The sequence below is a fragment of the Daphnia carinata genome, chromosome 4 (genome assembly GCF_022539665.2).
Source record: "Daphnia carinata strain CSIRO-1 chromosome 4, CSIRO_AGI_Dcar_HiC_V3, whole genome shotgun sequence".
NCBI lineage: Eukaryota > Metazoa > Arthropoda > Branchiopoda > Diplostraca > Daphniidae > Daphnia > Daphnia carinata.
This window is the reverse complement of record NC_081334.1, coordinates 6,937,544-6,952,514: the sequence shown is the minus strand read 5'-3', so window position 1 is coordinate 6,952,514 and position 14,971 is coordinate 6,937,544. Positions and strand designations below refer to the sequence as shown.

The 14,971-nt window shown below is 40.9% G+C and overlaps 4 protein-coding genes and 1 long non-coding RNA gene across 6 annotated transcripts in view; 2 read left to right on the top strand and 3 right to left on the bottom strand.

The window, feature by feature from the left end:
• LOC130687640 (transcriptional enhancer factor TEF-1-like) overlaps nt 1–14,971 on the bottom strand; it is a 79,431-nt gene that overhangs the window by 50,263 nt on the left and 14,197 nt on the right. The gene's annotated exons all lie outside the window — the stretch shown is intronic.
• Nucleotides 145–8,753, bottom strand: LOC130687642 (lachesin-like). Of its 2 annotated transcripts, none has more exons than XM_057510815.2 (12): nt 6,371–8,203; nt 5,777–5,860; nt 4,263–4,328; nt 3,883–3,980; nt 2,470–2,628; nt 2,366–2,414; nt 2,127–2,282; nt 1,906–2,034; nt 1,686–1,823; nt 1,454–1,606; nt 882–980; nt 145–723 (listed from the first exon to the last, which is right to left on the bottom strand). In XM_057510815.2, exons 1-12 carry the CDS (start codon nt 6,435–6,437, stop codon nt 470–472), a joined length of 1,452 nt encoding a protein of 483 aa, XP_057366798.1. In that variant the 5' UTR covers nt 6,438–8,203; the 3' UTR covers nt 145–469. The 2 variants fall into 2 exon arrangements, 1 of the variants encoding a protein (XP_057366798.1); XR_009000203.2 differs by having other exon boundaries at nt 699–723; nt 1,126–1,606; nt 6,371–8,753.
• On the top strand, nt 11,102–11,620 carry LOC130687666 (small integral membrane protein 20-like). Its single transcript, XM_057510845.2, has 3 exons — nt 11,102–11,278; nt 11,352–11,408; nt 11,470–11,620. The coding sequence occupies exons 1-3, from the start codon at nt 11,164–11,166 to the stop codon at nt 11,523–11,525; spliced, it is 228 nt and encodes a 75-aa protein (XP_057366828.1). The 5' UTR covers nt 11,102–11,163; the 3' UTR covers nt 11,526–11,620.
• On the bottom strand, nt 11,538–13,320 carry LOC130687652 (WD repeat domain phosphoinositide-interacting protein 4-like). The gene is made up of 8 exons (XM_057510828.2): nt 13,180–13,320; nt 13,035–13,109; nt 12,770–12,962; nt 12,482–12,662; nt 12,209–12,417; nt 12,030–12,131; nt 11,839–11,960; nt 11,538–11,737 (listed from the first exon to the last, which is right to left on the bottom strand). Exons 1-8 carry the CDS (start codon nt 13,232–13,234, stop codon nt 11,628–11,630), a joined length of 1,047 nt encoding a protein of 348 aa, XP_057366811.1. The 5' UTR covers nt 13,235–13,320; the 3' UTR covers nt 11,538–11,627.
• On the top strand, nt 13,438–14,775 carry LOC130687676 (uncharacterized). Its single transcript, XR_009000216.2, has 3 exons — nt 13,438–13,788; nt 14,432–14,538; nt 14,609–14,775. It is a non-coding gene; the product is annotated as an uncharacterized LOC130687676 (long non-coding RNA).

Below are 14,971 nucleotides of genomic sequence, written 5' to 3'. Positions count from 1 at the left end.
AACCGAAAATTTACCAGACAGCGTAAAAGGATTTGACTTGGCTGTTAACTTGCAGTAGTAAGCTTGCGACCAAGTGTTAGGAAAATAATCTTTCTAATAGAAGCCTCCTCTCCGCTCGATTTGAGCTCTCTGTGGGCTTTCCAGTGACCACCAACGTCTTTGTTCTGTTTATTTTACTATGATACAAGCGTACAGCACGCGCTTTTAAAGAACAATTCACAACGTATTGCAGTATTTCAGGTAGTCGAGAAAACTAGGGGGGCAGAATAATATCCGGTGAAGATTGGAGCCAATTGAAGGCGGAAAAGCGAGAATAGGGTATTGTTATTGCTAATTAGATGCAGTAGTAAACGGCGGTGCAGTATGCAAAACAAACTCGAGGGGGTTTTAGAACGAAAAACGAGGAGAGGTTATAGTATTGACATACGAATAAATGGCCTGGAGAGAAAAGACCGGACAAGACTTATTGTCATGCCCACATTTGGAGTGTGCGGTGCAGCACAACAACAATCGCAACAACAACGGCCAGACAATGAGTCGCAAATGGGAATAATAACCCGACGCCCGAGGAGTTTGGCGATGCTGATCCATTGTTGCGCGACTTGTCAGTTGGCTGGCCAACGGAGACTGATCCTATCCGCGTAGATTCTATGATAGCTTTAATGCTTCCACCAACGCTTCCGGCTTCGTGTCCGTTGCTTCCCGATGGTTGGTTGTTCTTCTCTGACAATAGATGTGCGTAAGAAAATATGTTATTTGTCGTATGCATAAAAAGCGGACAACATTCCACGTAGGGACACGTTGTGTTCTCTATTATGTGACAAGGATAACGACTGGCCGTTTGCGGCTGTCTGACGAAGACCGTATTAGACGAAACTTACCGCGAAGTTTGAGCTGGGCATTGTCCGATTGTGAGTCATCCATTTCCGAATCATAGGGAGGGTCTAAATCGACGGACGAGCGCGGAACAGCCGGAACTTCTGTAAATACGATAAAATTCCATTCAATCGAAAATTCTACCAATCAAAATTGTCGAGTTTTAAAACGAATGCTGAAAAAAGAGCTGAAATCCAATTGCCATTGAGTCTGAAACACCAAACTGGCATCGAGATAGTTCTGTTTCACCTAACCGCGGATAATTTTATTGAAAAGCCGGACGTGTCCTTCAGAATCCTATCAACTGCAGGTCTGTCGTCTATAGTTCCGTCAAACCGCTCACGTACTGGAGTAGGTCTTTAAGAGAACTTCACAGCGCTGTTTCGGATTGCGCCTCAAGCAGATGTTCATCTCCAGCACGTCATAGTACGGAAATATGTCGTCCCGATCGATATGCTAACCAGATGCGATAGCGTCTAGATTACACAGAGAGGTCTGCCCCTATAAATGGTGGATCTACCATGGGATGGAAGGGTCCAAAACAATAGATAAAACAATTCTCTTGTTGTCTGGTTACCATATAGCCGGATCATGCCGTCCGTTTCTCCTAGTGAATTGCGCACTATACATCGATATCCGCCGAAAAATTCGGTAGATAAATTGCGGATATTCAGAGTCATGGTCATTTTATATTCGTTTTCCAGCGTCACCGTCATCGTGAAACGAGAATCTGTTGAATAAAACGGACAAGAAAGTGGATTATAGAATCACATTGACCAGAAAAATAGGACTTATAACGTCTTTCGTACTATCTATGATGATTTCTCCGTTTTCCGTGGTCCAGTAAACGATCGGTATTGGGAAGGCTTCAATCTGGCAGACAAGTGAGACTTGCTGTCCAACAACAGTGCCTTCCAGTTGATTGGGAATCCACAAAACTGGGGCAACTGTTACCGCAAAAACAAAATAGACGATAACAGAGGAAAATAATTTCAAATCAATGCAAATGAAAAAAAGGCGCGTATTTACATTGAACATTGAGGACTATGCGCTTTGAAACCGATGGCGGTACACCATTGGAAGCAATGCACAGATAAGCTCCAATGTGAAGCCGGGAAACGCGCGGCAAACCTAGGACCTCGCCATCAAAAGAGTTGGCTACACATTCCAACACGAACCATAAAATGAAATAAAAATCAATTTTTAATAAAAAAAAAAAAAGCATTAAAAAGATATGCCAAATTTATTACACTTTAGTTTGCCTCTGGTGATGGAAGCGCCATCCTCACGCCTCCACAAAATGTGGGGCTGCGGATGGCCACTGGCTGCGCACGTCAGCGATACGTTAGATCCTTCACGGACTATCGTATCCGTGCTTGATTCACTATCGATGATATCCGGAGGCACTAAAAAAACAAACATAACGTACATACCGTTGAATAACTGAAAAACAAATTTAAAAAGAAAACGGGGAAAACGTAAAAGATACCGACTACTTCGACGTAGGCTTCTTGGTAGCGCATAGGGTCTGTGTTGATCTATATGTGATGCTAAAAGAATGACAATCTCTTTGAATTCGAATCACAATAATACCTGGCACATGTAGAATCCTCTATCGGATTCGGCGACGTTGCTGATCTTCAAGTCCCAATTGCGACCATCTGCTTGCGCCAGTCCTATCCTGTAATTCCTTGTGATGACTTTGTTGTGGATGGTCAGTATAGAGTGGGTGTCCACTCGCACCCATGCCACCTACACCCCCGTCAAAGATAAACAAGCCGACATCGAGTTATCCACGTAAAAAAAAAAAACTGGTCAAGACACAAAGAGAAAACGACGGATATAATCCGTAAATGCACTTCACGCTCCGGTAGACCTGATGCATTTCGCAATGGATACATCATTACATTCTCGTCTATTTCCCCCCCGCATGTTTTTGTTTTGTTATGTACGAACCATCCTTTCCTGAATGGAATAAAAACACATCCAGTGGGCGGATTAGTCGCGCAGGTTATTCCACTCGCAGGCATAAAAAAAAAACACAGAGAAAATGAGAAGAAAAGAAGGTTCGTTTTCTGATCATCAGAACTCATTCGACTGTGTACCTAAGATCCGTAGGGGTAGTGGGTAATACAGCTAGGATCATCAGAGAAATGAAAGAATTCCCACCGCTGTACTTCTATTCTATATTTACAAGGCTATGGATGAAGATTTCCATTTTACGCTGGCGGCGCATAACTGAGTAGATGCGTCCAGTCTGTCCCGCACAAGTCCCGAGATTAGAAAAAAAAAACGAGGCCAACCTGCGCCGTATGGCACTCATGTGGCTGTCGGATTCATTTGGATGAGAAAAAGACGCGCAAGATCTTTGCCCGTCTTAGTGTACAGATATTCTAATACCGAAAAAAAAGGATAAAATGAGGAGTAGAGCGAGTAAGAATATAGAGTTCGGTGACATTTCGTCTGTTGTCTTTTACGCCCGCTCGCTTTTCTAGATGCATCACATTGTGTATGCAATATACGCATGACTAGGCTGATGCTTGCCGCTGGTTTCAGAAAACGGAAGACAATAATTAGCAGGGTTAGTCCGACTGGAAAGATTTGTAATGGTCGAACGTGAGCGTCAGCTGTCGTTGCGTCTCCGGCTCTCTAATAAAGACGAGCAATTAAGCCAACGGAAGACCACCGCCATCGCGCGCACCTACATGTTGGTCTAATAGGAACTGTCAACGCGTATGTCACCGACAGCGTCGAACCACGCATTCCAAATGAACCCATGTGGAAGATTTGAAGAATAAAACAAAAAAAAATAAAATTTAATAAAAAAGGAGGGAGCATCTGAGTCAAAGACGCGCCTGTTCAAAACTTGTTTAGTTACTTTCGATCGTCGCGTCAAGGAAAGAAATGCGCAGTAGTAAAAACTCGCATTTGATCAAATCGTTAAAAGTTATTGGTGATGAACGATTACATTTCGCCCGAAATTGGCTATAACAATTGTTTTAATACCTTGAATTTTTGGAGATTGTCAACGACGCAGTGCAACGTGGCATCGCGCCCGGCTACCACCGTAACATTATTAACAGACTCGGCAAATCGTGGCAGAACTATCAAGGAATTGCAGACATTGAAAAAAAAAGGAAAAGAAATTATTTTCAGATCAATAAATCAAACCTTAATAAAAAAAAAAGAAAAATAATTCGATTGCAAGCACTAATCAAGTGTCTTTCAATCGAATATTAAAGCTACAATGGCCATCTTTCGAATTACGGGTTGTAATTTCGTGAGACATCTGGCACATTAGCATGCAGGTGTCGACATCGTTAAATCTGCAGTTTTGGATGACATCTTAAGAAGTTAACATAACAATCCGAAAATGGATAACTTACCAAAATCGTGGCCACCAATTGGATACGAATATTCGTCGTCGTTGAGTTGCTTCGAAGTCCACAGTCCTGCGAATCCAAATAAAAGAATGATCAATGAGTATTTCACAAGTTGATAATCCATAAATTTAAGATCGGAAAAAAAGAAGAAGATTGTGACTTAACGGCACATCGTTGATATATACCCCATAAAAATAAGTAAATAAATAAGCGGATAAATTTTTGTTTGTTTTTTTTCTCAAAGAATACCGGACATGCATCTATCGCTTCCACACTCCGGCGTATAAGAGGAAGCATCCATCGAATTACTTTGTGATCGAGCAAGCGGATAGGCAAAGCAATGAACTTATATAGAATATTACCTACTGGTACTCGTAATGCGAGTAGTTGTAGCGAATAAGAGATGGACTACAGAGTGATTTTGTTATTGAAGTGTGCGCCAAGAAATGAGAAAAGTAGGGGACGCAAGTCGAATAAATAGACATGAGAGAATGAAAAATAGAGTAATAAATACGAGGGACTCGCCAATCTCATGACTTTTAAGGCCAACTCAATTGTTCGATTCCTCCCATATCCACATCTATTGTTTATTTGGGTCTCCTGCCTTGTTCTGTTGGAAGAGCCTGGACAACGATGGCAACTCATTTCTGTTTCTCAAATCATTTTCGTCTCATCATTCTTTTTTAATCCAGCCTTTTTTTTGTGTTCTCTTATTTATTGTTGTTCTCACGAGCTCCGTCCGTCAATGATATTTGCTCTTCGGATTTTTTTTTTCTCTTCAACTTCATAGAAAAAAAAAGGGGGAGAGAGGGGTGGATGAAGAAAAACTGGTACGGCAGGCTGTTGAAACCATTTATCTTTTTACATTTCAAATCTATTGATTTTTTTTTTCTTTTCTTTTTCTTTCATCGCTGTTTCCGGTGTATCTAAGCTGCTGCCTCGATCAAATGGAATGCCAAACACGAAAATAAAAATCAAATAATAAAAAAGTAAAATCTAAAACTTTTCATACCGGATTGACTTTGAGCTATTGGGTAAAATAAAAATAAAACATATTTTCAAGTATTGAAGTCAAATAACAATAACAATAATACTCTTGATAATAATATAGAAGCCTAGCCCGACTTATTCTTTTGCATCCTGTTGGCTTTCCAAGAGTTATTAAACTACAGAGACTACGATAGCAATACATTCCAATAGCGCCCTCGTTCAAACGCGGAGAAAGACGCGATGGGATAAGGGCGAAAAGAGTATAGGAAAAAGAAAGAAGAATATATAATATAATAAAATCAATAACAATTGAAAGTGAAACCATTCGGAAATGCCCATGTTTGCTTCACCAAGATGTTTCCCAGCTACACGCCTCATTTCTTATCGTTTTGCAAATGTTCTCTGGCTTCTCAGATTAACAAAACAAACTGTCATCATTCTTCTTTATCCTTTTTTAAAACATTATTGACAGCGCAGGTGGCACACTTTCCTCTCCATCAAAGTGAATATACCGTCAAATGGCTTACTATTGTCAAGGGCGTCCTGATGGCCGTCGTCTTCGATCGCGGGCTGTTGCTGATTCGTCGTCGTTCGCGAATGGTGCCGAGAACCTGTGAAAACGGAAAAAGCTTTTCAATCAATTCCGGTCGCCATCTGCTGTCAAGAAGTTTTAGACACTACTTTTACATTTACCATACGTGCTAGGGATTGCTAATAACGAACGACGGCAAAATATTCAAAAACCTGCGATAGAGCTCTACTTACTCAGAGATCTAAGTTACGTATTCGATGAAAATAGAATCAATTCCACGGACGTAAAAGACAATAAAGCTGTTCTAGAAATCCACACGTACTTTGAAATCACGTTAGTTCCGCCCATTTTTGTGCTCCCAGTCACCCCCCCCCCCCACAAAAATAAAATGTCAAATCCTATGTGGATCAACTTTTTCAGGCTTCATCACCCCCTGGTGGATGGACAAAAGATTGTGGCCAGCAAAATAGAGTTTGCCCATCCCTCTTGCTCTGCTTGTAACTTTCGCATGGGCGGGGATCAACTTTTTTCATTGCAAACATAAATGAAATCCTAGACTAGGAGAAAAGGTAAAACAAAACATGCTTACCTTGACAGGTGCTAATGATGATGACGGAGAAGAATAAGATGAGACGGTGATGATCCGTTGACATCATTTTCAATTGTAGCGAAACTTTGTGCAAATCTTGCGAAGTTCTTCAGAATGCGTAACACTGAATCAAGTCCGTAACGAGCCACGGCTTGTAAATCACTTTGAGAGAAATGACACGCATCTCCCAGAAGGTTTTTTTTTTTTTTTTTGCGTAATCGAAACAGTTGAAGACTGAGGTCAATGTTGTTAGTTGAAACAAAAGACAGACGGGGTGGAAAGAAAATGAAGAAGCCGGGATGCGTCCTACCAGAAGGTTGCTACTATACAAACTCATATGCGAACGGTAGTCTCGTGTAATATACAAGTTGGTTGTTCCCGCTCCAAATACAAGTACCCCCCTCCCGCTCAAGATCGTAGGATGCGGGCGAAACGCGGGCCGGCGCGGCGCAGCTGTACAAAATGTTACCGGAATAATTTCCCGCCAATAATCCACAGACGTGCGCGCACACGGTGAATTTATAGCGCGACGTTCTATTTGATTTATTTTTAAAACTCTTTCATGAAGAAAAATGTATAGCGCAAAATGATGAGGCCCCGAGATAACAAAAAAAAAAATATATAACATTCTTGATGGGGGTGAATAAATTAAGGCAGGAAATGAAACGTTGGCTGGTAGATGGCGCCAATTGCGAGTCGTAAAATTCTAAAATTATCATTTCCATTTAATGGAATTTTCGTTCAAGTGTCTAACGTTTGCCTGATTAGCAGATTGAACTTTAGAAAAGGGTTTGAGAGAGGGGTGGGAGCAAACTTAAATGAAGACATCATTTACCGCTCCATCAGACCGGAATTCGGTTACATCCGTATGTGTTTTTCACGGCTAAAGAGATGTGATGCCTGACGAGATGTGTCTCACCCTCCGAACGAAAACTCCGCGTAAGGCAGAGGAGGGTCTGATTGAAAACGATGATCAAAGTCAATAGAAAAAAAGCAGCAAAGAAGCGCTACTATCAAATGTCGACGAGGTAAGAGATCTTTTTTTTTTCTTTTTCTTCCCCTTCACGTGAGAGGATTCACGACCGCCATTGATCTACCAGAGTGTAGGTGGTTCAACAGATTCCAGCAGCACATCCAGCGCTCTACTCGAAGGCTGAGGTTGACCAAAGAACCCCCAAGGCCGGTGCAAGTCCTACGTGGGACTTTTCAAATACAAAAAAAAAAGAAATGGGAAAAAGAAAAAGTCCGGGATTTCCCAAAGGTAGCGTTAAGTCGCCGCGCTCAACTGCATGGTCAAGTACGTGGCGAGAGACTCGTGTCGAGCAGATTTCACTTGATCTCTGCGTTTTTTTTCTCGGAAAGAGAAGGGAAGAAAAAAAAAGGGAACTGTAATCTAATAAGAAATACAACTGAAAAAAGAGAAAACTTGGCAAACTGTAACTTTGTTCTTATAAAACAGCTGATCCTCCGCTTTAATTCTAATCAGTTTTCTCGCTTGAAATCTATCGGATATCCATTTAGATGAAAAGGAAAACAAATCACACACACACAAAAAAAGCACAAACGACAGTTTTGAAGAGAACTGCGCAAAAGTGTCGTGTTAGTATCCCATTGCAAATTCGCAGGTGTGGCGAACCAGTTGATCGCTTTCTGGTGCCCTTAACAACCGCACCAACACCTGGGCTTTTTGAACGCGACTTGCGAGACACGTCCAATCGTTGTGTAAGCCTTTAAATCTCTCAACGACAATAGCGTGACTTTTATACTTCCATTTTTTTTCCTTTCCTTTTCAGCCGCCAGAAAATTTAAGTGATTGCTAATGTTAATGTAGTTGGACAGCAAAAATTCCAGGTCAGGCCCGCACAACATGCAAACAAGGGTATAAACGAAAGCCCCAGCTGTTTAGTACACGAAATAGAAGTCAGCATCCAACATCACAAACCATCGCTTGATTGCTCTATCCAAACCTCTTTGCCATCGAGCGAGTTTTGGCGTAGTCCCCCCCCCCCCCTCTCTAAAAGCCAACTTTCAGGACAATTGCAGAAATGATTGAACTTGCTGGCGAGACTGCACGGGGAGGGGCCCATCTGTATTTCCGCCCGCTGTGTTGTCTATCTACTTGTAAAACTGTGTTTCTAGTAACGTACCACTTGACTGCCAATGGCCGATCGATCCGTAAGAAAACCTCGTACAACTGTTGGAGCAAGTGGCAGTTGGCCGACATTGACGCGGACTAATGGGAATCAAGAGCCCATGCACGTCACGAGTATGAAGTGCGGATGAAGGATACCTTCCGTCCTAGCTACGCTAAGGAATGACGGTCCACCTATTCCCTTTTTTTTTTTTCGTGATAAAAAAAAAAAAAAAAAAAGAAAGACGGCCGATGGGCGTCATCATTCCAAAGGAGAGCGGGCGCGTCGATCAGAGGATGAGTAACGGAAGCTTTTAAATACGGACAAGTACGCGCCATCAGTGATAACAAACTAACAGATTACCACACCACCCTCAAGCATTAGAGAGTATTTTTCTTTCTCTTCGTCTACGAATCGTCCGATCTTTTTTAGCTGACGAATGGTCCGATCGGAGGAGGAACAAAAAAGAGCTGTGCGCTTTTCCATTGTGTGCTGATGAACGATACACATGTGCTTTCCCTTCTTCTCACGGCAATGATCACACGATTCTGATCATCACAATCCGACGTAGAGAAACCTCTCCGACCTGTCAGTTCACCTCTGATTTCTCTCGGGTTCAATTAGCGATGGAGAAACTTGAACTATTGCTCTTATGGCGTCATAGCAACGAGATCCTTGCTACACACAATACTTTATAGAGGGGAGTGTCCTTATCTAAGGACTGGGTTCAATTAGGCATCAGCATGTAACTCGTCATTGTGTGAAATAAATTACATCTTTTTTTTTTTTTTTTTTTACAAAGTATCCCGAGCCCCAGGCAAAAATAATCGAATCGCGTTGACCGCTCTTATTCGTTCGCTTCTCATTCGAATTGCTAATAAAACCATTTCCCTATTTTGGGGCGCAGAGAGAGAGCTACTCCAAATCTACATGGGACGTGTCCACGCATTCAAACTACAAAAAATGGGGACGGCTACGTAGGGTTCAAGAACGGTATACGGTCCCCCCCCCCTTTTTTTTTTATTCACACGAAGACGCAAGGTCAACAGATTTTGCTTGTCGGCCATCTACGGATCAGCAGCTCTCACCCAGCACAATCATTTCCGAACGAGGTGGGAGTTGGCGAGCTAGAGCTGTGTCCACATCAATCAATGTGATGGAGAAACCCCTCTACCCACAAGCATGAGACCGCTCACAGTTCAAATAAGTGGACACTTTCAGAGCGGCAGTTTGCAATTTTCGAAATCCCCAACTTCCGCGCATTTTCCTGTACAACGAAGAGAAAAGATCGACTATATTCTCTGGCTGGCGCTCCAGGGAATGATGAACGGCTTTGTCAAAACGATCACGCCGGCAGCTGTGAATCGGTTGTTACTTTGCTGGGCGCTGAAGAAGCTCAAATATGGGAATCGCGAAAGGGGAAAAAAAAAGATTAAAGGGCACGGTGTCCCATTAGGGTCTTTTAAATGCCAAATAAATTTAAAGCCCCCCCCCCTTTTTTTTTTGTTATTGTAACTCCCAACTAAGAGAAAGTTTTTTTTGAAAAACAAAAGATTGTGAATGGGAAGTCAAACAGAGAATGGAGACAACAAATGCCGCAAATGTAGTAGGGTGCATAACAGCGTGAAAAGTCCTTGTTTACACGCAACGCACATAAAAGATCGACACCATTCCAGCTCGGATGAACTGGAAGGCTTTGGTGTGTTATTTGCCTCACTGTTCATCTAATCTTTTACGCTATGGACGTCACCTGCATAAATAATCCCGACAACGCCTCTTTTATTGGATGCAGTTACTGACCGCTACATTTTTTGGGGGGGGAATTAAAAGGTGTCGATTTCTATGTTTTCTCTAGTTGAATAATTAGATTGGATAAAAAAAAATCATTTCAGATTTTCCTACTGATTTCGCATTGAGGTTTGGGGGAACGATGAGGGGGCCGATCACAATCCAGCGGATTGTATCACGGGGACATAACAACTGGTGATTATTTGTGTATGAGGAATCATCTGCGGATCGTGTATGGCTTCAGACGACCCGGATTTACGCCCCAAAAACTCGTAGGAAACCTAAAAGGCTATCACAGATTGGAACCACATGGGCACTCAACCTTTCTTTTTATAGACCGTTAACCGAACGTCGCAACAAGATAGTTTGCGTAAACCGTACGCAAAAATTGAGAAGATTTCCAAGAAGAAACAGCACGTAGCTTGTGGTATCGATCAAAAGCCTTTTCAGGCACTCAGTAGGGAGTATTATTTATATCAGCTTAATGCCGTAGGAAGATTCTCTCGGGGGACAATTTCTTAAATGTTTCAAGATTGGAGCCGAAATCAGGAATGATTACGTGGGCGCTTCAAAATGAAAACCATGTAATACCTTTCTCGAAAGGCGATGGTTGCAATTCAAATGCTTTCAACAAGATGCCTGAGCAAAGCATGGGCAAAAAAAAATTACTGTTAACAAGATTTGAATAAAGAAAATGAAAGGCGAAGGGGAAAAACGGAAAATCACGTAGAATTTGGTTCTCGGAAAGTCAGGACGTCATCTAGGTACGCAAAATGCAAGCTGTTCTAAATTCTACGGTCGTCTGCTACAGCCACATTTCACAATAAACAATCCTAAGCCGCTTACAATCGCATAAAAAAAAATCTTTAAAAAATGGTTTTGTTAAAAGGTTGGAAATATGCTGCAATGGTCAGTTCAGTTATTGGCGTAATTGGTTTAGCGATCTATCCGATAATAGTCAGCCCTATGATAAATCCAGAGCCTTACAGTAAGTAAAAGATTATGAAAAGTCAAGTTATGCAATAGCCTCCCCATTCATAGAAAAATATTGTTTTCTCTAGAGAAACAGCAATCAGTTAACAGGAGGGGAATAAAACAAGAGGAAGTTCAACCAGGAAGTATGTTACTTTAACCCATCCCAATAAATGACTTGATGTTAATTTTTCCCCTCTCGGTCAGACATGAAAGTATGGTCAGATCCTTTCGGCAGGCCAAAAGAGGCATTTGAAAAATAATGCACCCCTCACGTTGTATGTATAGAAAAACCCTTTGTGTATGAAACATTAAAACACCTGAAAGTATACATGCATTGATCGTTTCCTTCCCTGAATATGGTTTCAGAAATCATCATCCTCACACACATCCAGGTACACATCGAAGGACTCGCGATTGCAGTTTCCAGTTGGTGTAAAAACGTATTTATGGAACGTGCCGTCCATACAGATGGCTGAATTTCAGAAATACAACAAACAAGAAAAATCCCCCCCCAAATCGATAAGCGCTCAGTGTTAAAGATAGTTAAAGAAGTTATTTTTAAGGGGGTCTTACCTACGACGCTGGATTTATTGCTGCCAAATGCGCAAATGCATGCGCATTCGGGTGGCACCGTGAAATTGGCTAGAGCCCACTGCGATTCAATGTAGTTTCCTAGGAAGCTCATTTTCTTTAACCTGAAAGTTCAACAATTTCGTTTATAAAGAGCTGGACAATCAAAAATTCATTAAAAATATAATTCTTACGAAGAACGGCGATTAAGATGCGTTTCTTTGAGGGCAAATATATGAATTGTTCCTTTGTCGCTGGAACAACAGAGAAATTCGGAATCAGGGCTAAAATTAATACTGTTACAAAGAAGCACAAAAGGATATGATTAGCATATGACGACAAGGGTCTGTGATAGAAAGAAGATATGGTTTACCAATACAAAGTGGCAGGGTCCGATCCGCGTCTGAGTTCGACTAAAAGGGTTCGTTTCATTGTATCCCACACGCGAATAAGAGTACCCTTGTCCGATGCAGTGGCAACCAAAGTGCCTTGCGAATTCAAAGCTAAGCAGGCCACTTCCCCTTGATGAGCACTAATAGTTTGAGGGGCACTAGAAATACCTAACTCAGTGACTGACAGATCCTGCAATTAAAAAAAGCCAAATAATGAATATGAAGGCAAGTAAGAGAATTTTATAAGGTTATACCACTAGTTGAATACTTCCTAGTTTATGACCCAGACATATTAGCAACTGTTTTTCTGACGATATTAGAGAGTTTATTTGACAAAGTCCCTTTGGATTGTCCCTTGTTTCCAGGGTGAAAAGTTTTTTTGAGTTATTTGGAAAAGAAAATACATGGATTTGCCTCCTTAGTACTGCTATCAATCTGCAAATACAGAAAATAAAAATTGTTAAGTAAACCATGTTGCATTGCACAATGTTACGCAATCTTTTAAAATGGAAAAAAAAACTGAGGCAAACAGCTGATTATACCTGTCTCTTTTAAGGCGAACAGCTACAACTGGTTGAGTGAAAGTGTAGTCAAGGACAAACTTTTTCAGCACATCATCGTAGATCAATATTGTGTTGTCTGCAAACTTTGGACGTGGACCACCACCAACCACAGCAATCAAATTTGTCCTGTGTAACATCTCACAATGGAGGATGGTGCCCATTTCAGAGGTGTCTGTTTAAGTACAAGCAAATTGTTCGGCTATTCCTGTGCGAGGATGAGCAATAAAACATATCTGATCATTACCATAATGTGCTTTCTCTGTAAGGGGTTCGACGTTGTATATACGTACACCAGCATCAGTGCAGCAAGTAAAACAGCCTGTAAAAAGACAAAACAGTCGACGATAACAAAGGGGTAGTTTCCAAGATGGAGCGAAAAGAGGACTTACTGTGATCCTGATTGAATTTCAAGCTCAAAACTTTCTCACCACCTCTGGACGTCATGACTTGCGTCCAGAGTGGTTCTTGAAATTTTTAATATTGCGCAGCACAAATATCGCACCCTTAAAAACGTGTGTCCTCGATTAGCTTATATATACACATGGATTTGTTGTGTGTCGAAACCAACACGACATAAAATAAAACAGCGAGGTAACGTTACCTAGCGGCCATTACTAAAACCGGAGATGAAAATCGCGCGGGAAAAGGAAATCGGGCTTCGTTGTCGAATTATTAATCTCTTTCAGAAACAAAAGAAAAAAAAATTAAAATCCATTCTGTTCTTCCCAATTTTCTTTCTAGTTTATCAAAAGAAATCTCATCATAAACTTTGGTGGTCTTTTCTTTTCGAACAAAATAGTTACAAACGACTATGATTCATCGTAACACGTTGTCGACGATGGGGGCAGCTCAGTTCATTACATGTGTACAGAAGCTAGAGAATGAAATCGATACCTGTTGAGAACAGAAAACGGGTAGCCATTTGTGTGGCGTCATCGAATTTGATTGATGCACCGTATTTACTTCGTTGGATCAGCATATTCCACATAGAAAAGCAGGTAGTTTACATACGAGTAAGTTCCGAACCTCCTTAATGAAGGCATTCAATAACCTCATGCAATTTCCCAATCATCGGTTTGACCTGACGTTACCCTCATTTCATCTTTTACCTTCCTCCTCGTGTATTGTGCTGGTGTTCAGCACAATACCACAAAAGAGGGGCGTCAATGATGGAGTAATAAATGACGTTCACTCGACACCCGATATTTCCTCATGCATAAATTTCCCGGTTTTTTTCTTCAAGCCTTGGGCCTGAAAATAACAGCTGATCAATTTCCAATACGTTTCCAAACATCTGCATTCGGCTCCTAAACATTTTCTTAAAGAAACGTTGATATTTAATCATAGATAGTGACGAAAAAGAAGTTTACCTTTTTCTTAGACTCTTGAACCGTACAGAATGTGTGTTTAGAATGGGATCTGTCTCCTACAATGAAAATTGTATCACAGTCACGTTCGCCATTTTGTTTTTTTCCCCTCCAATTCTTTGTTTTTGTTTTGGAATAAAGAGGCCGCATATAATCTGGTCACGTTTCGTTGAAATTCATTCAAGTTTACATGCACGAAGTATATATATATATATATATATATATACGCATCTTTATACAATTTGAAAAATTTCTCTTGTTGTCTCGTTCCAAGTTATGCACCATCACATCTATCGGCGACGTCGGGATTTTCCTTCTCTAGCGAAAGAACGTTTTTTTTTTTACTTCTTAAGACAGAGAATATATAAAAAATGACATTCCGTAAGTACATACATACAACTCGGGAAAAAATGTGTTTCGTTCACGATACATTTTTTTTTTTGTTTTTCAGAATTTCTTGGACCAACGCAGAGAAAATGCTCGGCTATCCGAGCAGAGGATCGCAACTGAAAGGGGGAAAAAACATGCGGGGAATGTCACATTTAGAGAAAAAAGAGCGGGAATTTTTATTTCTTTCGATGATATGGAAGTCACAAAAACACATTTTTTCCCATGGACAATGAAAGGTAAAAACGAAAAAAAAAAAAGGAAGGACTAAAGGAATTTTCGTCTTCCATTTTTCTTTTTGTTTCTCATGTCTCCAAAATGCAAAAATTTAATTGTTTTTTTTTTCTTCTGATGTAGAGAAGAAATAAAAATGACTCAAAATAAGAAAGGAAAAAAAAATCGTTTCAATCGAAACGCATTCCACGTA